The sequence below is a fragment of the Falco punctatus genome (assembly GCF_963210335.1).
Source record: "Falco punctatus genome assembly, chromosome: 6".
Taxonomy (NCBI): Eukaryota; Metazoa; Chordata; class Aves; order Falconiformes; family Falconidae; genus Falco; species Falco punctatus.
Window position 1 is genome coordinate 69,725,166 of NC_137585.1, and position 27,616 is coordinate 69,752,781.

Consider the following 27,616-nt stretch of genomic DNA (forward strand, 5'->3'; position numbering starts at 1 on the left):
TACAAATTTAAGTAGGGAGACATTTAAGCACCAAGTAATGGTGTGTTTAAGGGATGTTGTGTGTGATGGTACCACACTGTGGGGTTTATGGGGCTAACGTGAAAACTACACTAACAGGAGACTCCTCTTCTGAGAAGTGTGCTTTGACGACAGCGTAACTATTAAATAAAAAACAAATTTATTGTTTACTATTTTTTTAAGTGTCTGAGGCCTTACCTTTCTCGTTCTTTCTAAAGGGCCCGATGGAAGCCCACCCGGTGCCTTGCGTTTCCCCCGCCGCAGTAGTGTTCTATAGTAACAAAACAGCCCTCGCTTTGGATTTTGCTTCGTTTCTTTTTTTATTCTTCCGCCCGCAGGGCCCTTCCCCATTCCCCCCACCGCGGCGCAGAGCCGCGCTGAGGCGATTCCCGCCAAAGCCGTTCGCGTGCTGCGGGGGCGGGGCTGCCTGCGAGCGGCGGCGCGGCACACACAGCCCCGTTCCCTTCCGGGGCGGAGCTGCGCGTGCCTCGACCGGCCGCCGGCGCCTGCAGCGCGAGCGCGGCCCCCTCAAGATGGAGGGCTGGCGAGGAGGTGAGGTAGCGGCAGTGAGGGGGACGCGGGGGTTGGGGGAGCTGGGCCGCCCCGGGGCTCTTCGCTTGAGCTTTGCCTTTCTCCTCCGTGCGTCGGGCGGGCGCGGGAAGGCCTGCTTTGTATGCCGCTGCTGTGTGCGCCCGCGGCGGCGGGGAGCAGCCGCCGGCCCCTCTCGGCCAGCTTCGCTCGTCCCCGGAGCCACCGCTGCCTCCGCTCGCAGCCACCCGGGCCCGGCGGCGGGGCCTGGTGGGGAGGGCAGGGGGCTCTGCCCGCTTGCGTGGCGGGGGCTTTCCCCCTTGGCCGGGGGAAGCCTGCGGGGAGGCGCCTGAGGTAAATATGGAGATTGGGAGGGCAGCGAGGGACGCTGGGGGCCCGGGGCGGCGGCGGGAAAGGCAGCTGCCGCCCTCCAGCCCGCCTTCGCGAACTTGTGGCGGTGCGCCCCGGAGGTGAACGCCTCTGGGGGCCGCCCTTTCCCGGCCGGGGCGGGGGCGCCCTGGGTGTTGCCGGCGGCCGCTGAGGCGGGAAAGCCGCGCGGAGCCCCGGCCGGCGGAGCGGGGAGTGGGGCGCAGGCCTGGCCGCCTGGCAACGCGCGGCTGCGGCCCCGCGCCCCGGCCCGCCCCGGCGGCGCTCGCCGGCGCTGACGGGGAGCTGGCGCCCCGGACCCGGTGCGCAGCCTCGTGTCCCTTCACACCCGCCGAGCTGGCAGGACACCCGTGATCCCTCTGGAAGAGCACTGTGGATGTTGCTTTCCTCGTCCAGTCACCATGGTTGCATCGCGAGTGCACGGTTCCACTTGACTAACGACAGATATTTGGCGTTCTCCTAAAAGAACGGAGGTTTCCTCATAGTTCAGTTATGGGATGCTGTAATTGTAGGAAAATGATTTGGTTCTCAGTGCAGGTTGCACCTGTGGAAGCCTCTGCCCTCCAGAATATTTGTTCTTCTTTATAAATGTGCGTACTCTATGGAATAAAGGTGCAGTGAGGGAATTGCTGATGTGTTTTACTTCACCTGTTAGAGAAGGGTTGAGTTTGGCTCTATGAGATGCTGTAGGTGTACAAGAGACTTGTGGACTGCTATCACAAATGGTAATGTGGGGACTCTGGGATGAGGCATAATGATTTCAATTTAGCTGAGACATTAAAATAGGATTCTTTACCAATTTTCTTATTGTAGCTTGGTATGTGCCATGTCTAGCTTCACTTGAGACCCTCCAAGAATTATGTAGGAAGGAAAATCTCAGATGTAAATCCATTGGAATCACCAACAGGAGTCTAAAGAGTTATGAGGTGGAATATTTGTGTGACTACAAGGTAGAAGAGGTAAGAGAAACACAGACCAATTTGATCACTCTTTTCAGCTGAAATTTGGAAGCAAGCCAAAGGTAGTTTTGCTCATAATGTAAAGTAGCAGGCTGTGAGGACAAGGTTCTTGCTGACATCAAATGAAGTATCTTTTCAACTTTGAACTGTAAGCAGGAAGCGGTATAGCTGCTGCTTTCGGTATGTCGGAGGAAGGTCTTTTCCTGAAATTACAGAGATGTTAGAATACAAAATATTTCACCCTTGTGTATCTAGAAGTTAAGCAAAATGCTGATGCTATTAGGTTGCAGCCTGGTATGTATTGTGACGCTTCTCCTTTATTTGCAGGTTACAATCTGTATTTCTTTCTTGACTGTTGTAGTCTATTTGATGAAGAGTTAGGGCCATGTGCTGCAACTGGATTCCTATGGCTTGATCGTGCCAGTGAAATTCAGTCTCAGGATTTGGCCTTGTTACAGTTATTTGACCTTTTTAAAATAAGTACAAAATGTATGCTTCTTGATTATAAATACAATATTACATGTTTTGAATGGATTACACTTTTTTGGGGGGTGGTTGATGTGACAAATAATGGTTTTTAGAGATTTTTTTTGCTAAGTTTAGAATATTTTTTTTTGTTCCATATGTGATTACGACTACCTTCTGCTTGTGCATACAGGTCGTTAGCATAGCTTACATAACTACCTTAAAAAACTAGTCTCTTCCAAGTATACTACTAGTGATTAGAGTTCATCCCACCTGTTTGTTTATTTGCCCCTAGAGATGATATGCAAAGTATGCAAAGTTGTGCTGTAAGTTAATTTGCAAATAGAAAACTTGGTTTTTCTCTTTCTCACCAATTCTAATTGTTATGGGGACATCAAGACCTTCTGCACCATATTGCTGTTTCTTAACTCCAGAGCTCTTATGTCTGTCTGTGTACTCTTGTGATGCTGGATTTCAGCAACACAAAATAGGGCTAAATCTGTATCTGTTTCTGTATTTCAAGGGCACAGAATACTATCTTGTGAAATGGAAAGGGTGGCCGGAATCTTCAAATACTTGGGAACCCCAGAAAAATCTGAAATGCCCAGTGCTTCTTCAAAACTTTCTTAGTGACAAAAATGAGTACTTGTCTCGGGTGAGAGAAGGCAAAGGACTGAAAGTGAGAAACCATGGTAAAGTTTTGAAACCTGCAGTTGCAGAGTACATTGTAAAGAAGGCTAAGCAAAGAATAGCTCTGCAGAGATGGAAAGAAGATCTCAACAGGAAGAAGAATCATAAAGCAATGATTCTGGTAGAAAACACTGTGGATCTTGAAGGCCCCCCTTTAGACTTCTACTACATTAACGAGTATAAACCTGCTCCAGGAATAAATGTAATAAATGGAATAACAACTGGCTGTGAATGCATGGACTGCCCTGCTGAGAAGTGCTGTCCAAAGGAGGCTGGATTTATTTTGGCTTACAATAAACATAAGAAGTTGAAAATCCAGCCTGGCTTGCCCATCTATGAATGCAATTCGTTTTGTAGGTGTGGGCCTGATTGCCCTAATAGGATAGTACAGAAAGGTACACCATATTCTCTTTGCATCTTCAGAACTAACAATGGCCGTGGTTGGGGAGTAAAAACACTCCAGAAAATTAAAACCAACAGTTTTGTGATGGAGTATGTCGGAGAGGTATGTATTTATCTCACATAGATGAATTATTTACAATAAGGGAAATATTGGAGAAAATCCTGATGAGCTTTCTCTCAGTTCTAACACTCCTTGACTTCTACTATGATAGAATCTAAGTCTGCTTTTGAGTTAGAGCAATGCAGTAAATAGACATTCAAGATGACAGCAAAACTGTATTGTCCAGAATATTTCTCCATTCCAGAGCAATTGTAAAAGATTGAATGTAAAGAGACTACTTACACTGTATGTTGCTAAAGAATTATTTTAAATATGTGCCCTAATAGCATTTTAAAAAGCAAGTCCTTCTTTTCTTTCGTGGCAGTCATATTCTTCATTCTTCACTGATTATGACTGTAGTTTTTTGCCATTCCCCAGACATGGTCATTACCAAACTCCCCACCCAGTCCGTCAGTCCCTTTTCTGTTTTGTCTGAACTTCTAAGGCAGTATTTCCAGACATATTTATTACTTCGATTATCAACAAGAATAAGACTTGTAGTATGTAGTATTATCTGTTTACTCAATCTCATATACTATTTCAGACAACTTCCATGTTATAAAATACAGACCTCAAGTAACTTGAAAATTTTTTATGGCCCTGTGTTTATCTCGTTCAGTCTTGTTGAGCCTCAGGGCTCTCTGCATCAGTAGCTCCTGGCAGCCTCTTTGATCCAGTCTGTTGTGCCTTGCTGCTAAGTTGACTCAAAATAACTCCTTTTGACCCTCTGTACAGGTGTTTATGATCTTAATTATATTTCTTCCATGCTTCCTGCACCAGATCTTCTAACTTCTCATAGAATCATTTAGGTTGGAAAAGACCTTTGAGGTCATCAAGTCCGGCCATAAATGTTCATAGCTTTCTTGTAGATATACAAGAGAGAAATCATTCTGTTGAGGGGTCAGTGCAGAAAGATGATTATGTAATTTTGTTGCTTAAAGGAAGGAGGTGGTGTTTACCCTTTCACCTGAATCTGCTTAGGCCCTACTGCTGAGTAAGTTCTCAAATCTGATCTGTCAGAAATATTTTAGAGGGGGTTTTTTGTCCAATTCAACCATATTACCTATCTGTCTTGCTGCCAAATTGTGATTTCTTTGCTGAGTGTGCACAACAGAGTACATTTAACGTAACAGGCTGCAGATGAAACTGTTTAAGCTTTACTTCTGTCAAAAGCGACTGTAGTTCTCTTCCTTTAAGGAGTTTCTGGATTTCTACCTTGTGCTAGTATGTGCAAGCTTAATAGCATAAGTTCAGCTTTGTGAAGTGATGTAGCTGTCTTAAGTTGTCATGAATAGGATCTTTCACTGCAGTCAAGGATAGCAGGAAGAGATGCTTCTAGGGAGTGAGGAGGCGAATACTGAGCTGCAAACATGACTAGGTTGTAAAGACTGATACCTGTTGATCTTTTTGCAAAGGGAGAAAGTTGCAACTTTTTTATGTGAAGTAAACAAGGCTTTCTGGGTCTAATGAAAAAATTGGGTGGATGGAAACTTCAAGTAGAAACAGTTGATTGAATCTGTCATCAAAACTCTTAATAGAAAGTGCTGATACTTTTTTTTTTTCTCCTGAGACAAGGTAGTGCTGCACATCAGCTGTAGACAAATTACATCCAGAGAAGCCTCAGTCACTAATGAGTTTAGCTGTATGTATGTATTCTTTATTCATTAGAGATGGAATGCTATTTCAACATCAAAAAGCGAATGTGATATTTTTTACTAAGTGAAGTTTTCTTCCAAACTCAATTGTAATTTTTGTTTTAATTTAGTAATAGTTAATAAGATGCAGGTTTCTTTTTTTTTTCTTTTTTTTTTTTTTTAGGTGATTACAAGTGAGGAAGCAGAGAGACGAGGCCAGCTGTATGATAACCAGGGAAATACATACTTGTTTGATTTGGACTATGACTCAGATGAATTTACAGTAGATGCAGCTCGATATGGAAATGTGTCCCACTTTGTGAATCACAGTGTAAGACTTTGTTTTGTATACTAAGAATTTGGAGAATTACTCTTAATTGTGGCAGAAATACCTTCTACTGTAAACATTTTCTTACTGTATTCACAGTTTTTCTGGAGTAGTTTGTTTCATGCCAGCACACTCCAGTCAGTTAGATGACATAATAAATAGAACAGAATGTTTAGCCTTACTTGGAGTAAGACTACCTACAAAAATCTGGGAATGAGAGGGTGCCTAAAGTGCGTATCTGGTAGGACTGGGTTTGTCACTGAATCTGTTGGTTCTAGATAACCGAAATAGGGTTGGTGTGGGGTTTTCCAGGTAATTGAAAGACCTAACACAAGAGAAGTACTTAGTAAAATCAGTGAAGAGTCAAAGACTATAGGAATCGATGCATTGTTTTGTTGCAGGACAGGATAGGGGATTGTGCCAATTTTCATCCCTCAAGCACTGGTAGAAGGAAAAAAATTCCTATGTTTTCTTTGATAATTCTCCCCTGTAGATACCTTTTTCCTTCCTAAATCTAAACTTGCCAGAGAACTTTAAAGTAAATTTTTAAAAGGAAACTTTTGTAGTGTTATTTCCTGTTCAACTGAAGTACCTAAAGCAAGAAGGCTGAACTGCATTTATTAAGATTCCTGAACTAAAAATTATTATTTCTTACTGATGTAATGTTTGTGAGGTATGCAGTTACTATTTAACAACTACAGTAAATTCATGTCTTCAGGTTTGTGAGCTGAGATGTTTGTATTTCATGCGAGCTTGCCAGGGAGAAGGATGAAGAGTTTTAGATACAGGCAACTGCTCTTCACTTTCAGAAACGGGAGCGAAGTATTTTTTCCCTCTTCAGCATAAAGTTAAATGTCTTAATTTCACTTCTTATTCTTTAACGTGAGTTATATTTTACTGTTGACGAAAAAAAAAAAAAAAAAAGCTTGCAGAGTTTAGCAGTCAGTCTCAGTGACTACTGACTTCTGACATTTAATCCAGAGAAAATGATAAAGCAGTTTCTAGTTCCTGTTTGGTGTCCTTGACCCTTGTCCTGCCACCCAGCCCACAGCAGATAATTCAGAAGCCAAGCAGATTAGCAATTGAAAATAGAAATTTATGCATAGTATGAAAATGATATTTCTGACCTGGGGAGCAGTGCTTAAACCTAAATGCAGAATAGCAAGTGTGTGTGGCTTGAAATGCTAGGGTGTTTTTTTCTTTTCGACTTCTAATGCTTTTTGTGGGTTTTGTAGGTACATACTTCTGAAGGTAACTTTAATTGCTTTGTTTGTCATCTTTTTGTGTTGTCATCTTTTGAAGGTACCATTTTTATTTTTTTATAGGCTCTTGCATATTATTGTAGTGTACATACTGTGTAAAGGTTGCCTTCTTGAAAGGACTTAACTCTAAGCTATGAATGTTCTCCTTTAACACTATTTCAAGAACATCATTTGTTGATTTCAGAAGATAACTTAATTTCAGACTTCTGTCACTGAGAGAAGAACCAGTCCTTCCTTTCCTGGGACCTTGGTTTGCTTAAACACTTCAGTGAAACTTGCGTGCATTTTTAACATAAACTACATTAATTTTTGCTTACAGTGTGATCCAAATCTTCAAGTCTTCAATGTGTTTATTGATAACCTCGACTTGCGTCTTCCTCGAATAGCGCTGTTTTCTACACGAACCATCAAGGCTGGAGAAGAGCTAACCTTTGACTATCAGATGAAAGGTCTGCAGATTTTAACACTGTTTCTGTGGGAGGTTTGGGGGACTGGTGGGTTTTGTTGCAGTTTGACTGATTAGATAGTGTTTTAGGTGGGGCACTACATCTCCCTAACCCAGCTCTGTGGATTGTAGAACAGTCATCGCTCGTTGACCTGTAGTGCAGACAGGACGGCGCCCAGAAGCTTTTCTGTGCACCTCTAGTGCATTACTTCTGTTGGCACTCCTAGCTCACAGCAAGGGGTTGTGGTTGGAGTGTCTAATGAGGCAAATTATTTTGAAGATTTCTCACAGGAATGCTCAAAGTAATGGTCAGGCTACTGTTAAAAGGAAAAAAAAAAGTTTTCCTTTATTCAAATTGGCATTTCCAGTAAACTACTTTCTAAGTAATCTGCTAGTGATACTTAAAAAGACAGTTTTTAACAGCTGAGTGGTCTAAGGCAGCATAGGTTTGTCTCTGGATTCTGTTGTCTGTAGGCCTCAGTTGTGGATGTGGGTCCTATGGTACAGGTGTTCAGGATAGAAGGACAGTCCAATGTTTACTGCTGTTTTACTGGGGTGGTGGGTACACCGATGTTTATGCAGAGACTTGAGGAAACAAAGTTCTTCATGAAATACTATCAGCTCTTTGGTTATAAAGTTTTGCTGCAGTGAGGACCATCATTCACTGGAACAAGCTCTCCAGGGACATGGTGAGTCCATGTCACTGGTGGTTTTCAAGATGCAATTGGACAGGGTGCTGGATAATTTCATCTAGACTCCCTTTCCCACGAAAGTTTGGACCAGGTGATGCTTGGAGGTCCCATTCAGCCTGGGTTGTTCTGTGATTCTTTGATAACTCACCTTCCCTTCAGTGTTCAAGGCCAGGCTGGACGGGGCTTTGAGCAGCCTGATCTAGTGCAAGATGTCCCTGCCTATGGCAGGGTGGGTGGGCTACATGATCTTTAAAGATCCCTTCCAGCCCAGACTGTTCTATCATTTTTTTTCCAGTACAGTAAAAAATTTTTGAGGTTTGCTGGCGGGGGTGTTGTGTGTCAGCCTTGGCACACAAACCAGTTATCCACAACAGCAATGTATTGTTTGCCCTGCTGTTTTGTTTTCAGAGAAGCATCTTTGCACTGTGGACCTGTACCTCATTCTTGTAGAATTTCTCGTTAAGTACTGACAAATTGATCTTACTTGAATCCTTAAAGCTCCTCTTTTTTTGTGGTGTCAGTGACACTGACGTCTGAGGCAGGCTGTGCTCTCAGCAGATGAGTAGGGATACAGACCTAAGGATACAAGGCTTAAATGTGTTGAGCTTTGGATTCTGATACATATGATCAGTGGTGTGTTAAGTAGTTGTAACCTGGGTGTCAGTAGAACATGAGTACAGCTTTGTGCACAGTTCTTAAGAGCTGCGGTGGTAGGAGGCTTTCAGGAGCCGTTTGAATGCCTAGCAGTTTCAGTCTGTCTTTTAAAACTTCCTTATTTCTGTTTATCTGTCACAGGTTCAATAGATCTGACTTCAGACTCTGCTGATGGTCTTAGCCCATCCAGAAAGAGGATCAGAACTGTGTGTAAATGCGGAGCTGTGTGTTGCAGAGGTTACCTCAACTGAGTTTGGGTATCCAAAGTCACAAATAATACTTCGTTCCCTTTTTAAATGTGTTTTAATATGACTCTTCTTTCATAAATATATTCAAGTATTCTTACATCTAATGTAAATAAGTACAGTGAAAACACAAGGCATTACATTTGTAATTGAAATGGCCTTGGCCAAAGAAAGAGATGTAGTGTTTCAGGGGAATACAAAACCGACAATGGGGATTAAAAATGCTTTTTTCTAGAACTGTTATTTAGGAAGCAGTAAAATGTATGCTAAGAAAACTCTTTTTAATGTACCATGATTTGAATGTTCAAGAGTGAGCTTACAGCCATAGGCCTTTTAGGAGCTAATTTCAGTTATTACTTCAGGGATGAAGTAATGTTATGTGTTTTCTGGACCTTATAAAGTATGGAGACGTTTGATTTGAAATCTGAATCACAGCTGATGGTTCATTTTCTTTTTTCTTTTTCTTTTTCCTGTATAAAGAAAAGCTTCAAGAGATTAGCAATAACATTTATGGCACTGGGGTGAAGGATTAAGGACAGTCATCAGAGCAAATTGTAAAATATCAGTTGAACTCCGTGCAAGTAATTGGTGTTGGCACATTTCAGGTGCAAGGTCAAGGTCTTCAACTTCTTTAGCTGATGTTATGTTACTTGGGAGTTTTACACATAGAGGTTTTTTCACTTGTTACGTTCTGATGTTTAGTTAGGATGCTATAGGAAGTCTGCAGTTCTACAGAGAATTTGTAAATAGTGGATTATTGGTAGTAACACACACTGTTTTCATTGCAGAAATTTGGAAGGCATTGCTGAAACAAATTACTGGCTATAGTTTGGAAATGGATAACAAAAGAATAGGGAGAGCAGCCCGTTGCCTAACAAAGCTGATGCATTACAGTGATATGCTCAGTTATCTGTTAGGTGCAAAAATACCCTGGGAATTGATTTCTATTCACAGTTGGTTTTGATTAAGTTTTTACATACTGTGACTTTTTTTTAATCCTATGACAGACTTTTCAGATATTAGGACTGTTTTTTCTTGTTGCAAAAATGTTAAACTTCAGTAAAGTTAGACTAGGGGTGTGTTTACTCATTTGCTGTAGACATTTGTAAGATTTTATTGAATGTAAAGGCTGAGAAATGTATTGTTCTTCAGCTGCTTGTCTTTCCCCCCGCCGCCCCCCCCCCCCGATCATCTTAAAAGTTGTCTTGATATATTTGTGATGCACGCTAAGTTTTGCTTGGCTTCAACAACACTGAAGAGCAGTTGAGGTAGATTGAGTAGGGTTACAGCCAAGATCCATGCTCCAGGGATGATCCAAGTGCTTTATTCTCATGGATTAAAAGCTTGTAAAATTTGCATATTGCTTACAAATCATGTAAATGTTGATAGGGTCAGGCAGAATAATGTTGCTTAGTAAATGGACGCTCCATAAATGGATGCTAGCTATGTATCATAGGTCAGCTAGTTGCCTTTATAAGGTGCAGAGCTGTTGGCTCAGGTGAATGAAGTCAAGTATCCAGCATATAATAGTTTATTTAATTTGTTAGAAAATGCCTTAAACTTCATGTTAATTACTAGCACTCCAAAGAGAGTGTTTCAAAGGATAATACAGGTTGGTTGTTCATTAAGCAGTACAGTTGCATTTGCACTGAAGCTACCGGCTCTTTGGCAGAAAGTGAAATTTAATATGCTACTAGCCAAAATCAGTTTCCCAGTTGGGGTGAAGAGTATGGGCCATTGGAAGTGCTGTGTAAGTTTTGTAATTACAATATGAAGAGATACACGTTGAAATAGATAACTTTATATTGTTTAATGAATAGGAGAAAGTTTGCTTAGATTTAAAAGTATTTGACATTACCAGGCTCACCTGTACCTGCACACTTGGATAGATGCTGAATCTGGTCATTTTTTATCATGTATATTGCTATTTTTTTTTTTTTTTAATATAATGTTTAAGTAGAATGTGGAGCTTTAATGTTTGGAAACTCTAGATGATCTTTGTATCATTTGGAGTTCATCAGCATTTTCTCTTGCATGTAGCCCGATGCAGCAGTGCATTCCACATGGATGGGATCTGCAGTCTCCAGCTCCTTAATGTGCTGCAGTCTGCAGCTTTCCCTGTCGCTACAGGATGGCAAGAGTGGCTTGCAGCAAGAAACAGATTCTGTACCAAATCGGTTTCTCTGGTCTCCCTTTGGCAGGTGACACAGGGCCAGTTTGACACTCTTTTTCTTTACCTATGCTCACACCCAATTTGATTTAAATACTGCAGTAAATGCCTTTTAAAACTTAAAAAGTATTAGTAGTTGTACTTGAGTTCAGTGTCTGCAGTATATGTTACCACCAGCACTGGAACCACACTGCTGTTCTTTAAGGATATGTGTGTTACCTCTTGTATGATAAATAAAGGACTGTTAATTTATGTTCTGGGAGGTAACAGTATTTTGTATTTATTTGAAGTAAACCCATGTATGCAGTTTCCAGTTTAGAGCCTTGAACAGTATTTTGTATTTCCATATTCACAGTGCATTTGGATTGCTTAATGGGACGCTGTGTCACTTTTGAAACTCCTTTTGCTGGTTTTATGAGTTTGGGGGAAAATTTCCAAATTGGAAAAGGAGAAAAAGCTATTTTTAAGGAGTCTAACCAGCCTAGCTTCTGCCTTTGCTTTGGTTTATGGTTTGTCAGCATCATCATGGCCACCAGTTCAGTTGTGAGTATGTACTACTTAGAGACTGGTAACCTGTGATCTGTCCTATAGCTATTCTTTTTTGTTGGGTTTAAATGTTGGGGTTTTTTTGGTAGTAAAAATAAAACTGCAAGATTACCCATAAGAAAAACTATTATCTATTTATCTCAATCTCAAATTCAAGTCAATCTTTTGGTTATTTCTAATGTATATTTTAGGACCGTGTACATTAGAATATGCAGTTTGTAAGCTCAGGAACATTTTCTTTTCATAATGTGTGATCTCTAGTATTGCTATCTTCCTATAGTTTTTGATAAAATAAATTCAATTTAGTTTTTCTCTTGTTGTCATTCTTAAAAAAAAAACACACAAACAACCTTAGTCTGCCAAAATAACTGTAGCCATAGGATTTGCTTTAAGACTGCAACCTCTTAATTGCTGTTCTCTACCCAAGTTTTCTAGCACTGCAAGGACTAGAAGTGCAATTGTGAGGAAGTCATATGTTTCCTGTTCAGTTTATGGCTGATACAAACTGTTATAAATTTATACTGTTGACTTGTCTAAAGCAGTCTGGGTTCCTGTATACTTCAGTAGCCTGTAACTCACATGTGCCATACAGGTAGGGAAACAAGCCAATAGAAGAAATTCTGCTCTGCATGACTTTATTCACAGAGGTAGTTCTGGTAACAGTTTAACTCACTTGCAGGCTTGCTAAAAAAAAAATAAAATAGACCACATCTGGAAAATTATGCTAACAAACCCTAGGAACAGAGCAGGTAAGGCAACAGTGGAGAGATATATGGCTGTGAATATCCTTAAACCATACACAGACAATAGCAATTGGTCTTCCCCCCGCCCCATCCTTCCACTGTTCCTGACAGCAGAATGCTGGCTGGTTTAACATCCACATATCGCTGAAGATGGCAGAAAGACTGAGGACACACTCAGAGGGGAGAGCTGTCACACTACAAGTCTGTTTAATTCTTTGTGACTTAAGGCCTCATATTTTAGATGACTTCTGCTGTTTATGCATTTTTGAAGGCACTGCCATTTAACAAAGACCTGAATTACATTTCTGTTTTAGAAGCAGAAAATTTTGGCAAAGACTTAACTGTGATGGCACATGTGCACAGAGAATGTATTGTCTTTATTTAAAAAAAAAATCTGAAACATGTCTGAATTCAGTGAAGACAACAGAATGGTATAGAGGAGGTGAAATCTGGCACTGTAAGAGCCTTGAGTGACATAACCACCTGCCCAGGGTAACAGGCTAGCTTCTGCTGCTGTGCATTAGCATCCAGAGCAGGCTACTGCTGCTGGCTTTGGAACCATGTGCCACAGGATTTCATGTTTAAGTCATTCTGAAAAAAACAGAAGAAACCAAGGCACAGAGGAACCAATGGCAAGTTGGTTGCAGTGAGTTGGATTTAAACCATTTGATGGTGTACGGTGCCTCATTCAGGAGTTACAATGGGACACCCCCACTTGCTTGGTGTAGAGAGACCTGAAACAAACAATTATTTAAAAAAAACCAAAAACACAACCAAACTTCTCAGTAGTTCTCTCATCTGTTCTACCATTGTTATTATTAATAACTGCAGTGAAAACTTGGGATTAAAGTCAAAGTGCAACTACTGCATTGTTTGCATGGTCATTTCTGGAAGATGCAACTGTGGGGAGGAACACAAGCAGCGCAGTATTTCATTAAAACCTGAGATCACATATATAATCAAAGGCAAACTCTTAGAGCTCCTGATAAAGAGAAACACTAAATTTGGTGTTCTACCCTTAGTTTTGTCTGGTCCATTTTTTGTTGCAGTCCTGGAGAAGTGAACTTAGGCAACAGAAGGCTTCTACCATCCCTCCTAGGAATACAGCCCTGTCAGTATTTCATGGAAGGAACAGTCAAGTTACACATGCTGCAAATTCCTAGTTCTGACAGTAAGCTATTTTTGACAAAATTGCCTAAATTGGCATAGCTGCAGTTAGTAATTAGTACTAAAGAGAAAAATAATACGGGGTTTTAACAAACAAATTTCATTATTACCATGCTGTAATCAGTTATATGTGTCTTTAAGAGACTTTTTTTCTCACTATGTTTTCACCTGCTGCTAGCTTCTTATATAAGCACTGCAGTTTGTCTGGCTGAGGCACTTCAGCATCAGGAGTCGAGGGAATTTCAAAGTCAGAGGAGCTCTGAGAGTCCCTCCTCAGTTCCAGATCGGGAGTCCTGGGGCTATCACTTACTTCCACTAGTGCATCTCCAACATCAGCAGTGCCAGCTTCTGCATCTTTCTCAGTGCCTTTGCTTTTCAAGTTACAAGCAACGTCACAGGCACAAGATCTGTTTTGACCCAGTGGCTTCCACCTACTGCTGTCAGGCTGACTGTCTTTGGCCGCCTCCTGTGGCACAGAAACAACTGCTCTGCTCCCACCTTTGCTTAAGGAGCTGAAGTCCGAGGCATTTCTCTCTTGGGAGGTGATGAGTACTGTGTCCATTTGGCTATCCCAGCCCTGGCTCCCCTGCTCCGATATGTGTGTTGACTGAGAAGAATTTTGGGAGGAGATGTGTGTCGAGTCGCTTACTCCATCTGAATCACTAATGAGTGACTGGGAGCCACCGGCATCTGCTGAAGATGGGAAGTTGTCCTCGTTCTCAGAGCCTTCATCTGGTTTGTTACATTTGAAAAATGCATCCCAGCGAGGGACATCAGCATTAGACTCCTGTTGATCACTAGTTAATCCATTGAAAGTTGATGTGGAAGTGGCATCTGGCTCACAGGAAAGAACTTGAACTGTATTTTTTTCAGATTCTTCTTCGTCATCTTCATCATCATCATTTGATTCCTCACAGTCCACGAAGTCTACCTTGACGGAGGTGTAAGTTGTGGTTGCTTTGTAACTTTCTGTGCTCTCAATGTTTCCTTCAGCGTTTTCAGGTTGTACTGTACTGGAGGGCCTGCTCTCCTCAATCTGCTGTTTTGGAATCTTGCGCCTTGCAGAAGTTAATTCTGAATCAAAGAGATCATCTTCATCTGTCAAGAAAATATGGGGGGGGGGGCAGGGAACCAACCACTTAAAGGAAGTCCACAGCTCTGCTAAACAGGTGGTTTTTTGTCAAAAAAATTAAAACTGACAGCAGTTTTAATAAAAATTAATTTAGTATGAAGACAGGAAAAAGTTTAACCCCAACAGAGACTTGGCAGGACGTTACTGACGGTATTCACCTTGTCTAGCACAGTGCCTTACACGGAAAGCTGCCATCCTCCATACAAGCTACAGCCAATCAGATGTAGGCCTGGTAGACACATTAATTCAGGCCTCCTGACATCTTCTGCCAGGACTATGTCACCCTCACATACTTGACACTTAAGAAACAGCCGAAGAGAATGCAGCAGGCCTGAAGCTGTCTTTTAGTACCCCAGTGGCTTTCCAGGGGCTATGTACACAGCATCCGTTTACCATCATAAGTTAAAACAGCTACGAGGTGCTAAAAAGCCAGCAGTGCAAGATAATGAAGAGGAGCAATACCAGTGATACACCACTCTGTCCTCCATAACACGGGAGGTGATCCAAGTTAGAAAAAGCTTTACTAGGGATGCTCTAGGACTGTGGCAAGGAACTCGCCCAGAAACCGTAGCTGATGAGCATCAAGTACATTTTAAGATTGCAGACAAATGTGCTTTTACACAGTGCTCTCTCATCCTCCTAAAACCTAATTTAATTTAATTTTAATTTTCCTTTCTAACTGTTGCTTTGAACACAGACTGCAGTGAACACCATGGCTTTTGGCACCTCTGCTTAGTCCCAGACTTTGGTTCAACGCGGTGTTGCACCAGCAGAACCTTTACCTGTATCAGACAAGTCTCTCTTCTGGACTCTCTTCAGCATTCCTAAGGGCTTGTACCTGGGTTCCATGTTTCTCTTGTACAACCTGCATAATGGCTTTAATCTGAGGTGAATGAGAAAAGCAATTAATATTTAGAACTCACCAGATACTTTCAGGAGCAGAAGTTAATCTTTTAACTTGATCTAAGTATGCTGCTTTACATCTCTCACGGGTACTGCAGCAGAAGCGTTACAGCAAAAGCAGCAATAGCTAGGGAAAAGTTCTTAATTCATCAGTGAACTTAGGCAGCTTAAAGGTAAATATCTGTCATGTCTATATATCTGCTTTAACACACTATTTGGAAACTATGCTTTAGTCCCTTGCTTAGAGAAGACAAGATGACAGGGTTCAAAAGCCACCTGCAGTTTTATTCAATAATGGTAAAGTATGTCCTTTCTTATTAAGGAGAAGAAAAAGGAACAAAGAAACAAGTCCTCATTTTGTTCAGACTGACACCACTGCTCCGTAAGAGTGCTTTCTAAGCTGCCAGCATCTGTAGCAGCACAAGACAACAGGCCTCTGTGATGCTACACAGAGGGCAGGAGTTCAAATCCCCAGATAAACCCTCTTTAAAAGAAACTTCTGAGAAGTAGCAATGACAAACAGAATCAGTCACAGAACAGTGAGATGAGTATGTCTTCAGATTCCAGTAACAACAGAAAAACCTCTATACGTAGAAGTAGTGTGTGGAATACAAATGCCTGGACTCAGCACAACACAAGTGTTGAGAAAGCTGAAGTTCACAGGACTAATTATAGAAAATATATATATATAAATTTAAAAAAAAAAAAACTGAATTATCAGACAAAGCAAAAGGCAGTGGCCTGCTTGAGAGGCTGGGATTCAGGAGGGGAGTTGTCCTTGCAAAACCAGAGGCTAGATCACATCCATTCAGCAGCCACTTGTAACTTACATTTCCATAACTTTGTCTTCTGTCCCACCCACTGGCAGTACATTCGGATATACATTCACAGGGCGGATATAGCTCAGGAAATCCTTAATCTAAATTAAGAAGGAGCCGTTTAACAAATTACATCAGCAGCACTGATCAAAGCACATGCACAACAAGTAGTTGTCTCACATAAAGACCAGCATGACCCATAAGCCAAACGATGAAAGCAGATAGCTTCGTAAAAGGAAAACAGGTCTGAAAGGATGCTAAGAACTCGGCCTCACCTAGCCACATCGCAGCTATTACCGACTTCACAGACCATCACTATCTCCGAAAGAAAAGGCTAGATAGAGCTGCGCCTAGGGAATGTGATCCAGCACCTCCCTGTCCTTACTGCTGTAGATCTTTTCAGACTTCATTTTTCTTACTGGACTTCAAGGCCCTAGCTGTGCAGATCAGGCATTCTCTTCCCCACTTTTCCTAAAGTCTCATTTCCATCCATGATAAAGGCCCACCGTGACAAAAAAGTCACTTTTTCCAGAACTTACTCTGTCATCTTCTAGATGCTCTGCTCTCCAGACTGTAAATTTCTTATAGAAGAAATTCTGTAAGATTGTACTTGTAAGATTACAGATGAATTGGGTCTGGTTTGGGACACTCCACTCCAGCTGAGGTTTTATCAGTGCTGAGCACTGAAAACACTTGCAAGTTTGCAGATTACACCCCTATCTATACAGACCAGTAGGACCCACCTATTTTTGCATGTGGAGATACGAGTCTGTTACAATACACTACCCGCCATGTTCTGCTAGCAATGCTGCCACGTTGTATGTACAACACTTGTACCTCCATTAAAAATTCCGCACAGCATAGCAAATTAAAATTTAGCCATGAACTTAAAAACAGGACTGTCTTCCTAGGGCTTTGAATAATACCCATTTTGAATGGGGAAGGCTTTGTGGCAGGTATTTTGTTAGCACTGATCCTGTTTCGGTTCAGTTTCTTAGGAGAAGTATTATAAGAACTGGATTGAGCCATATTAAATGGAAGTGTGTGGTTCTAGAGAGGATGTTGCCATGACCAGTTTTCCTGTAACACAGAGAGAGGAGTAACAGTGGCAGCTACAATGTGAGAAAATTGTGTTTAAATGTGGGGGTGGGGAAAAGAAGTTAAACCCTCCTCAAAACTGAGTCACAGGAGATAAACGATGTATTGAAAACCAAAATCCCAAGCTTTAAGCCTTGCATAATTACACTAAAAAAGAAACGTAGTCCAAAAAGTTGACCTATGCTTTGAGGAGAGCAACAAAAAAAAAAGCTTATAATCCTGCCCTACCTTAACATGCTCTTCTGCAGCTGTATTAAAACAAACTTCTCTGCCTTCAGCATCCAGAACTTTCTATCCCCTTATGTCTTATTACTGAAAAGTTTTATTGTAACAAGTCATATCATCCACTCTGTATCAGTATTATATAAAATCATATGATATGTGAATATATTAATATCAAATAATCAAAACTCCTTTATTTTTTTTTTAATCAGTGTATACTCAGTACTACAAATATACAAACCTCGCTGTATGAAGAGTGGAAAGAGAAACACGCTCTGTATGTACGCTCTCCAGTCCTTATAAAAAAAAAAAAAAAAAAAAGGCATAAAAATTAGGCAGCTGCTCTTCATCCTCCATCCTCAGTCAGGAGGCAAGCATAACCTACTCTTAAACAATTTTGAAATTCCATTATACAAGCGTCAGGCAAGGTACACACCTGAAACAAAAGGTTTCTGCATGGCCCCAGTGCTCACCTCACTATTACACTGGTTTTCTTGATCTTCTCTCCAAACCACATAGTGGAGGGTTTGATGCTGATGATGTGCAAGGGAGTTCCATTTTGGCAAGTCATCCCACAGGGCAGTCTGTTCCATTGAAAGCAGTCATCATCCTGCCAAATGCAATATAAAATTAAGGACAATCCTGACCTTTTTTTCCCCAGAAATTGAGCAACAGAGTATCTAGCCAGACCAAGTTTTCGCCTCACTTCCAACCCCCTTTGAAACACTCTTGGTTGTGGTATCTTGCTTTTACAGTGCAGCTGACAAAGCAAATCAAGCATAGAGACCGATGCCCCAACAAACCAGCTCCAGTTCAACCTCCAGTCCTTCAGACTGGAGCCTTCAGCTTGACAGACATCCTGGGAAGGGAGGGCCATACACTACAAACACACAGTATGTCGCTGCAAGAGGCATCACCTGAGCTGCCTTTGATATACTGAAATGTATAATACCCGACTGATCTAATCTGCTGCTTCTCTTACCTGATTTAAAAATACAAGTTTCAAGTACAATTAAACTATTTCTAGCAGCAGCTAAATGTGTTTTTTCCTTTTTTTCCTTTTTCTTTTAAAAATGTCAATCCACTAACTAAAGTTCTTTCTCTACTTTACATTAAGCCACTACTTGGCCCAAGTCTTCATTACCACAACAGGACCAAAATATTAGCACCTATAGCCAGTCTTTTACAGTAATGTTAGCAGAGGCTTTGGAAGATGATACACACCCGAGGATGTCGACAGGCATGAATCTGAGTGTGTCGATCTGTAGTAACATGGTAGAGGATATCTGGCATTTTTCTGAACATATCAAGTTTGTTTACATGCACCTAGAGAAAGGCAGAGTGCACACTTAATTAGCTCCATGTGTTTTCCAGGCTGCAGCTGGAGCAACTATACAGATGTGGTTCTGCCCTCCACAAGTGCTGGTAGACATTCAAACAATTACTGCCCATGAATAATGTCCAAGCAGAGAAGTGTCAGCCAGAAGTAACTAGGACATCTAGAACAAGCAGAACATACCTTCTATGCTGAAGAGGGATTAGTACTCAAAGAAAGTCAGAATATATCTGCTAGCTATTAACGTCATATGTAAATGAGAAGACTTTTACCATTCACAAGATAAAAGGGAGAAAGGTAAACACTGAGCTTGAAAACTGGGGATTAACTTCTCCCTGGAGAACCCAGATGTTGCAAACTGAAATCAACCAATTAACTCATTTTGAGCACAACTGTAGCTTTTTAAGTGGTTAGTGAAAGAAGGCACTTCTTTCACATACAGCAGTCCTCCCAACAGCCGTTTCCAGCTTGGTGACTGGCCGCAATCGTTACTGAGGATATGTTCTAAAGCAACAATTATAGAAACGTTACCTTAATTCCAAGTTCCTCACTGAGATTTACGAATAAATACTCATATCCATAAGCAGCTTTGCAGTTCAGCCACACAACGTGATAACGAGTCAGTGAGGTCCAGCTTCGCACTAACTCTAAGATCCCGTTTAAACATTCCTCCTGAAAAGTTTAGAAAATGTTGTGAATCATCTTTGAAGATACTTCCGAAGTCCTGTGATTTGGTAATGCAAAATGTCATTGCCTTGTGAGACTTACCTAACAAAGGGGTGGTTAATTAATTAGCAGCCTTAAGGACCTTTCCTCTCACAACTTAGACTTACCCGGCTTGGTATCTGATAAAATTTGGGATCGCAAAAAGTAGTGTCCAAATACACACTCTGTATGTCTTTTACTCTGAAAGAGAGAAATGTGGTATCAGAATGAGCACTGCGCCACAGAACTAAGACATACCACTTCCTCTCTCTTCAAAAGGAGGCAATTCTTCCTCTTTATTACAAAGAGCTAGTAAAAAGGGGCTTGTAACTGCAGTATTGCCTGACCACAAATATATTTAATCCAGAATAAAAAACAGCGGGGAAAAAAAAAAAAAAAAAGAATACGTTATTCCTGACTTGTCCATACCCGGACAGTATCCTGTCCACACAAATCCTCTGTGATCTTTTATTCTTTCTAAATGACAAGAATAGCTGAAGTCTTACCTTGTCCCCGAATGCAAAAGCCCCATTCTGGCTGCTTCTCCTTTTGCAAGCCTGAAATCCCCTGTATACAGCACTGTGCCATTTTCACCTTCAAACAAAAACCTACAAACAGAAACACTTTGGTCAAACTCAACAATATAAAGCACTATATGCCACGTGTCGATTTGTTATCTTGCTTAGGATGGTTTATGTGACTAATGTATGATGTCACAGAAATATCTGACTCACTTTGGTCCTAGAGTAATTTCAGATAAACCAAATAATTCAGATTCAGCATGTCTGGAAAATAACCTGTGCCTAGGCCAGTCAGAGTTGAAGACAAAAGCCTCACAGATTCTGTGAGGGTAGCCCAACTGTCTGTTGCAGCCAAAGGAATCTACCAGACACCTGTACCAGGAAGCTGAGCACCTTCTTTTTAAGGCATCCTTAAGAAACGGAAAATTTATTTTTATGAGGTTTTTACACCATTTTTAAGTGCAGTTGAAACCAAAAGAGTTGTTATTAATAGGCATGGGGAAAAGTAATCTGCCCCACCAAGGTAACACTTCTGTCTGGACAGATCCCAGACAGTACAGTGATTTTCCAACCTTGGCCAAAGCTGGTGGGCCCTGCCACAACAGTACCATCTCCAAGTAAGTTTTAAATTTTTCTAGTTAGATAAATCCCAGTGCTTAGTGAGAACTCCACAGGACAATTTTCTCAGCAGAGACATCTGGAGTATTAAAGGACGCACATGACTGATCCTGGACAGTGACCAGCTGGGAGAAGTGTCACCTCTATATCTTCTTTCTGGAAGAGACGAGTTAGCATTATTTTCACAGCATAATAAATCCTACCAGTACTTTCACTGATACAGTGAAAGCAATACGTTACTACTCCCCACAGCCTCTTGCAGCATTAAGCATTGCTTTTGAAAGAAAAGACAGTCTCCACATTCCAACAAGCCCTGAAGAGGAACAACCATCCTGTCATGCCAGAAGAGATGACTTCATGAAGAGATGAAGCAAGTCAGCCAGACAGCACAGAATCATAGAACAGTTTGTGTTGGCAGGGACCTTTAAAGCTCATCTAGCCCAAGCCCCCTGCAGTGAGCAGGGACATCTTCAACTAGACCAGGTTGCTCAGAGCCCCGTCCAACCTGGCCTTGAATGTTTCCAGGGATGGGGCATCTACCACCTCTCTGGGAAGCCTCTGCCACTGCTTCACCACCCTCATCCTACAGAATTTCTTCCTTATATCTAGTCTAAATCTACTCTCCTTTAGTTTAAAACCATTACTCTTGTCCTATTGCTACCGGCCCTGCTAAAAAATTTATCCACATCTTTCTTAGAGCTGCCTTTAAGTACTGAAAGGCTGCAATAAGGTCTCCCCAGAGCCTTCTCAGCTCCAGGCTGAACAACCCCAACTCTCTCAGCCTTTCCTCACAGGAGAGGTGTTCCAGGCTCTGATCATTTTCATGGCCTTCTCTGGACCCGCTCCAGCAGGTCCATGTCTGTACTGGGAAACCTAGAGCTGGGCACAGCACTGCAGGTGGGGTCTCACGAGAGTGGACCAGAGGCAGAATCCCCTCCCTCAGTCTGCTGCCCACACTTTTTTTAATGCAGCCCAGGATACAATTGGCCTTCTGAGATGTGAATCCACATTGCCGACTCATGTCCAGCTTTTCATTCACCATACATTCACCAGCATCATGGAAATATCTTGGGATACACTTTGCCTGGAGATGCTCTACCAGAACTTTAAGTCCTGCACTTAGAGCTTGTTAAAATAAGCCAGGAATTACAAAGTGAAAAAATCATAATAGGTAAGCTGGAGATCACTCAATAGCCTGGAAAGACATTACCAAAAAATGGCATGATACGAAGAACAAAACCAGGAAGAAGAATTCATGTGGCTGCATGTCTTAGAGAGAAAGGGAACAGACATTTTAAAAATAGCTTGTCAGATGTTACAGCTAAGATCCATTTCCCATGCTCATTTAAACAGTTATTACTGCCCATTAAAAATATATTAATCTTTTTTTTTTTTTTCCTGTAACTTACCTCACCAGATGTTTCATCTACTAAAGAAATCTGAGTTGGAGTTTCAACTTCCAGTGCAACCTGTAACAAAATGCATAAATGCATCACAGGGTTTATTGAATATTCTGTTTCATGCTTATGGCTAAGCATTCATTACGTAGGCATCTTTAGCACCCACTGTGGCTAACGCTAAACCTGTAAAATGAAGCTTATTTTCCCATAGCAAGTCACAAATTTCCATTTCCAGCAGGAAAAAAAAAAAAAAAAAAAGGTTTCCTAAAAGTTGTTTAAAAGTTAAATGGAAATACCTCAACCAAGGTATGTATGCCATAAAAAGTCAGAACACACTGGACTTCTAACAGCAACAGCTCTACATTCTCTGGCTGGATCATATGCCTTGGTTTCGGATGGCCGCAAAGCCCAAGACATCCCAGTCCCAGAGCACACCAGTGGATCTTGCCAGGACAGGTCTCTGTGCTGCAGTACTTCTCCTCACTGTTCCCTGTTACCAGAAGCAGAGCCCACAAATCACATGCGGTGCACATTTCTGTGTTTGTGTAGGGATAATTAATCTATAGACTGCAATTAATTCCCTGTTTTGCCATATCCTCTACTAAGAGTCCTGTGCTGTGCTATACGGGCTCTGTAGCCATCTGCAAGGTTAGCGCTGCTATGCAGGCGCCTCTCTCATCCTTCTGGGTTTTGTTTTTTTTTCCTTTGTTTCAGACAATATTTGTATATAATTCTCCTACCCAAAAAAGCCAAAGTGAAAGGAAAATCTCCTGTCGCTACCCTCCTTAAGTATAACCTCTAGCTTCTCAGCTGAGCAGTCTCCTCAGCACCTTGGGTTTCAGTGTACTAGATGGATGCACAAGATACCACGTCAAACTTCTGGGCAGCTCCACAAGATCCGTTCAGCTGGTACTCAGACAAGGGTGTTAACGTTTGGCTTCCCCACCAGAAACCACACCAATCAAACCCAGAGCTTGCTCCAAAACACAGATGTGTCAAGTGTGACGAAAAGTATTTTATACTAAGAATTCAAGCCACTAGCAACAGCTGATTTTTTTTTAACATCAATTTTATCACCTACAATTTCTGACACTGAATAAACTCAAGCAGCTGATCTAAATTCTGCATGCCCAGTATTTCTCAGTAATTCTCAGATTTCCTGCTGCAGTGAAACAATCATCAAGTTTTAGATCTAAACTGCCCAAAGAATTCTTCGCTGACAGCCACTGTTTGGCTTCATAAGCATAAATGATAGTATCTCCACCAGAGTTCTCCCCTCATCTTTGATAGTTTAAATGTTAAAGGCAGCAACAGATTCAAAGATCCTCTTACGCCATATGTGCAAATAAAGGTCAGATCGGAAATCATAAAAAAATTTGTACAGAAGCTGACATCATGATTGCTTTTTTCAGTCTAGTGAATATCAAATCAACTGTTAATTCATTTCCCAGTCGTGCTACAAGTAGAAAGCTTATTTGTTGTAAGACAAAGCTTGTGAACATCTAACAGCTGCCATCTGATTTAGGGCTTGTGCAGCTCATGCCATTACCAGCAGTCACTCCTGAGAGCAGCAGCTGCAAACACCTATGTATTTTTAAAATTGTGTTGGTTTGTGTTAATTGTGCTTCATCTTAGACTGTACCACAGGTACCTCTGGCATCTCTTCCCATGTGAAGTTTTTCCCAAACAGGAATGTCAGGACCAGCACTGCCTGCTTCCCTTTTACTGCTCATACAAAGTTCTAATAGCTTACAGATCTCTCTCCTCAAGAGTTTAACCTAGAAGATTAACCTTCTAGGTTAAACTCAAAAGGACAGTAGAAGCAAATGGACACTTTTTTGTTGGTGTCTACTTTTTATTTATTTAGTTTTAGTTTTAAAAAAGCTACCACAAACCTACCTGGCTTTATTTTTGCTAGCCAAAAATTACAGGCTTAGAAAAATTGTCACCTATACATGCTGTGCTCCATCACACATCAAACACGCCTAAGGGATACTCAGAGTCCCTTTTACAGAGTCCTGAGTTCACTCCCCCAGTTGTTAAATCTTTCCACTTCCCAAGGCTTTCATATAAAGCTAGTTATCTTCTCCCTCAGCTTCATAGTTAAACTAGGACCTTGAACAAAAAAGTCCCCTACTTTTTTTTTCCTCTTTCCCAGACTTACTCCTAGGTCCCACTTGCATGAATTTCTTTGGATATGGAGCTTAAGACCCCCACTTACAACCTATTTAAGGAAACTCCAAGCCATAACTCCCCCAAGAAAACAAGTTTAAGCTTGTCTGAAGTCCTTCTTGACTAGAAAACTCTCCTGTCCTTGCTTAGGGGGAATCAGCAAAATCCTTAACACTATGTGATGATGTTAGGTACATACATTAAGATGTGAAAAGAAATGTGCTCAATTTCAAAGCCCACATCTGTAAAGGGAAGGAAATAACTACAAGTCACACCTGTACACAACCACCAATCACTTGAAGTTTGGTTCCAAACAGCAGAAATCAAGTAAACTAATTACGTTCTTCAGTGATTTTACATCACTAAAACTTTTTCATGTTAGAGAGATTATTCTCCTTTTGTTTTTTGGAAAATGGGCTAATTAAAAGATTATATATACTCCGAGCAACACAAGACTAAATGAAGCAAGAGAAATTAATTACGGACTGGAGCAAAGAGACATGAGCAAGGTAAGGAAATGAGGGAACAATACAAATGATAAATGTCTTCCATCTGTACATTGAAAGGTAAACTTGAGAGAAAAGGATACATTTTGCGGAGGGAAAAATACAATTAAACAATAAACAACAATAAACCAATTCCATATAGCAAGCAGGAAGAAAAGGCAAACTTTTGTTAAGTACTTAAGCCCTGAAACACTATCAACACCAACATTCAGACATTTCTGCAAAGGGGAAGCTTCCTCTTCCCTAGAATCACTGCTTGGAAAATGTGAATTAAAAAAAAAAAAAAAAACACACAGAAACCCAAAAACTCACAATGTGATTCTCCCAAAACTTATACTTCCAGCTAGTCAACAGCAATTCCTTAGTTACCGGTGAGCAGTATAATTTAACTTTCAAGCTGCAAGGAGACAAAGAACACAGGTGAGTGTTTTTTAAAGCACAGGCAGAGAACAATCTAATGACACATCACCACCTGGCACCTAATACCTCAAGACATGCGCTCAGAGCCCTCTCTCAGCTGAAGAGACCTGCAGAGCAGTAAGCCCGCAGGAGCTGTTCTCCCCCAGCCTGAAGTGGGATAAAGGTGAGTTACTCTGCCTTGTGGAGCGGGCTTTTCTCTAACACAGCAAACCCAGAAACTTACTTATGTGTGCCCTTGCCTGCGTGGTTTTCTGTAGACATAAATAAAGTGCGTGGTCACATATACACATATCTTTGGTTGTTTCTATACCCACTAGGCTCTGTTTCAGATGTGCGCTTCCCCTGGAACAAGCAGTTAGCATTAAGCAGACCACCAAATACTTCCTATAAAGCTCTAGCTTTTTGCACAGTGCACAAAGAAGCCCGACAAGCAAAAACAGATTCTCTGCTTGCACCTGAGGAAACACGACATCTACTCTAATCAATTAAACAGTGCCTAGGAACTGGCCCACAACCTCTCTGGGCCCATTCCCATGTTTGACCATCCTCATGGTGAAAAAGAAAAGGTGTCCCTGTCCCTTTCATTATGCACCTCCAAGAAGAGCCTGGCTCCATCTTATCTACCACTACCTGCAAATACACGGTTGTCTCCTGCTCGTAAGGCTGAGGACATCCAGCTGTCAGCCTCTGCTCACACATCACATGCCCCAGCCCTAGACCAGCTTGGGGGTCATGCTCCGAAACAGTGGTGGTGTTCTTTGTGCAGGGGAGCCCAGGACTGGACTCAGTACTCCAGGCAAAGCCTCAAAAGTACTGGCCAGAGGGGAATAACTGTCTCAAACTGATGGCTACCTACTTGCTCATATACCTCAGAGCACAGCTGGCTTTCTTCACAGCAGTCACAGTGCTGGCTCCACACACTAACAGGCTTCCAGGTGATAGCGGTGGGGATCCTCATGAAGTTCATGAGTGTCATGAAGTTCAACAAGGCAAATGCACTTGGGTTGGAGCAGTCCCTAGTATCAATAGAGGCTGGGGGATGAATGGATTGAGAGTAGCCCTGTGGAGAAGGACTGGGGGATACTAGTGGATGGAAAGTTCAACATGAGCTGGTAATGTGTGTGTGCAGCCCAGAAAGCCAGCTGTGCCCTGGGCTGCATCACCAGCAGCGTGGGCAGCAGGGCGAGGGAGGGGATTCTGCCCTCTGCTCAGTTCTTGTGAGACCCCCCTGCAGCGCTGCGTCCAGCTCTGGGGTCCCCAACGTCAAAAGGACACGGACCTGTTGGGGTGAGCCCAGAGGAGGCCGTGGAGATGCTCAGGGGGCTGGAGCCCCTCTGCTGTGAGGCCAGGCTGGGAGAGCTGGGGTGGTTCAGCCTGGAGCAGAGCCGGCTCCGGGGAGACCTTGGAGCAGCTCCCAGTACCTAAAGGGGCCGGCAAGAAAGCTGGGGAGGGACGTTTTACAGGGGCCTGCAGCGACAGGACAAGGGGGAATGGCTTTAACCTGAAAGAGGGGAGATTTAGATTGGATACTGGGAAGAAATTCTTTACCGTGAGGGTGGTGAGGCGCTGGCAGAGGCTGCCCAGAGCAGCTGTGGGTGCCCCATCCCTGGGGGTGCTCAAGGCCAGGCTGGACGGGGCTGGGAGCAACCTGGGCTGGTGGGAGGTGACCCTGCCCCTGGCACAGGGGTGGAACCAGATGGCCTTTACGGTCCCTTCCCACCCAAACCCGTTCTGTTCCTGTGCCTCCGTGACCCACAACAGCTCCCTTACACTGGCTGGCTGGCTGGCGCTTCGCTTTGAACCAGCCGCCTGCCTCTCAGGCCCCCCGGCGCCGCACGCTGCGCCCTCCCCCGGCAGCCCCCTCCCCCGGCAGCCCCCTCCCCCGGCAGCCCCGCCGCCAGCTCGTACCTGCCCTCCAGTCTCCTCTTCAGGGCGGGGGCCCGCAGCCCCTTCATGTGATCTGGGGATACAGGGCACAGCTGTCACCGGGGGTGCGGGGATGGACGGACGGACACCGGGGGGGGGGGATGGGGGGGAATGGGAACAACAACGGAACGGCTGCCATGGGGCCGGCCGGGGCCGGGGCTCACCCTTGTGGCAGTGCGACAGGAAGTAGGCCCGCGCGCGCAGGTTGTCGCGGTCGAAGCGGTCAATGGACAGGGCCGGGTACTCGCGCACGCGACCCCCGAACCGGCTCATGGCGGCGAATAGCGCGCCGCTTCCGCCCCGCCGTCCCGCCTCCCCAGCCCTCAGCCAATCGTGAGAGAGGCTCCTCCTCCTTGCTGGCCTATCAGAAGCGCGGCGGGAAGGGGCAGAGAGCGGTTTCTTAA

At 42.7% G+C, this 27,616-nt stretch overlaps 2 protein-coding genes and 1 long non-coding RNA gene across 5 annotated transcripts; 2 read left to right on the forward strand and 1 right to left on the reverse strand.

The window, feature by feature from the left end:
* Window positions 1-318: 318 nt before the first annotated feature.
* Window positions 319-13,939, forward strand: SUV39H2 (SUV39H2 histone lysine methyltransferase). Of its 2 annotated transcripts, none has more exons than XM_080391714.1 (7): window positions 319-570; window positions 1,747-1,892; window positions 2,881-3,552; window positions 5,368-5,514; window positions 7,093-7,222; window positions 8,706-8,821; window positions 13,816-13,939. In XM_080391714.1, the coding sequence occupies exons 1-6, from the start codon at window positions 552-554 to the stop codon at window positions 8,813-8,815; spliced, it is 1,224 nt and encodes a 407-aa protein (XP_080247840.1). In that variant the 5' UTR covers window positions 319-551; the 3' UTR covers window positions 8,816-8,821; window positions 13,816-13,939. The 2 variants fall into 2 exon arrangements, with proteins under 2 accessions (XP_080247840.1, XP_080247839.1); XM_080391713.1 differs by lacking the exon at window positions 13,816-13,939 and adding an exon at window positions 10,850-11,836.
* DCLRE1C (DNA cross-link repair 1C) lies at window positions 9,174-27,616 on the reverse strand. 2 transcript variants are annotated; one of them, XM_080391707.1, is made up of 14 exons: window positions 27,377-27,616; window positions 27,195-27,246; window positions 25,179-25,263; window positions 22,198-22,257; window positions 20,889-20,944; window positions 20,156-20,257; window positions 19,778-19,850; window positions 19,476-19,616; window positions 18,833-18,934; window positions 18,082-18,218; window positions 17,850-17,904; window positions 16,301-16,389; window positions 15,350-15,450; window positions 9,174-14,533 (listed from the first exon to the last, which is right to left on the reverse strand). In XM_080391707.1, exons 1-14 carry the CDS (start codon window positions 27,483-27,485, stop codon window positions 13,572-13,574), a joined length of 2,124 nt encoding a protein of 707 aa, XP_080247833.1. In that variant the 5' UTR covers window positions 27,486-27,616; the 3' UTR covers window positions 9,174-13,571. The 2 variants fall into 2 exon arrangements, with proteins under 2 accessions (XP_080247833.1, XP_080247834.1); XM_080391708.1 differs by lacking the exon at window positions 25,179-25,263 and having other exon boundaries at window positions 27,377-27,440.
* On the forward strand, window positions 15,413-18,670 carry LOC308065632. Its single transcript, XR_013928861.1, has 2 exons — window positions 15,413-15,643; window positions 18,364-18,670. It is a non-coding gene; the product is annotated as an uncharacterized lncRNA (long non-coding RNA).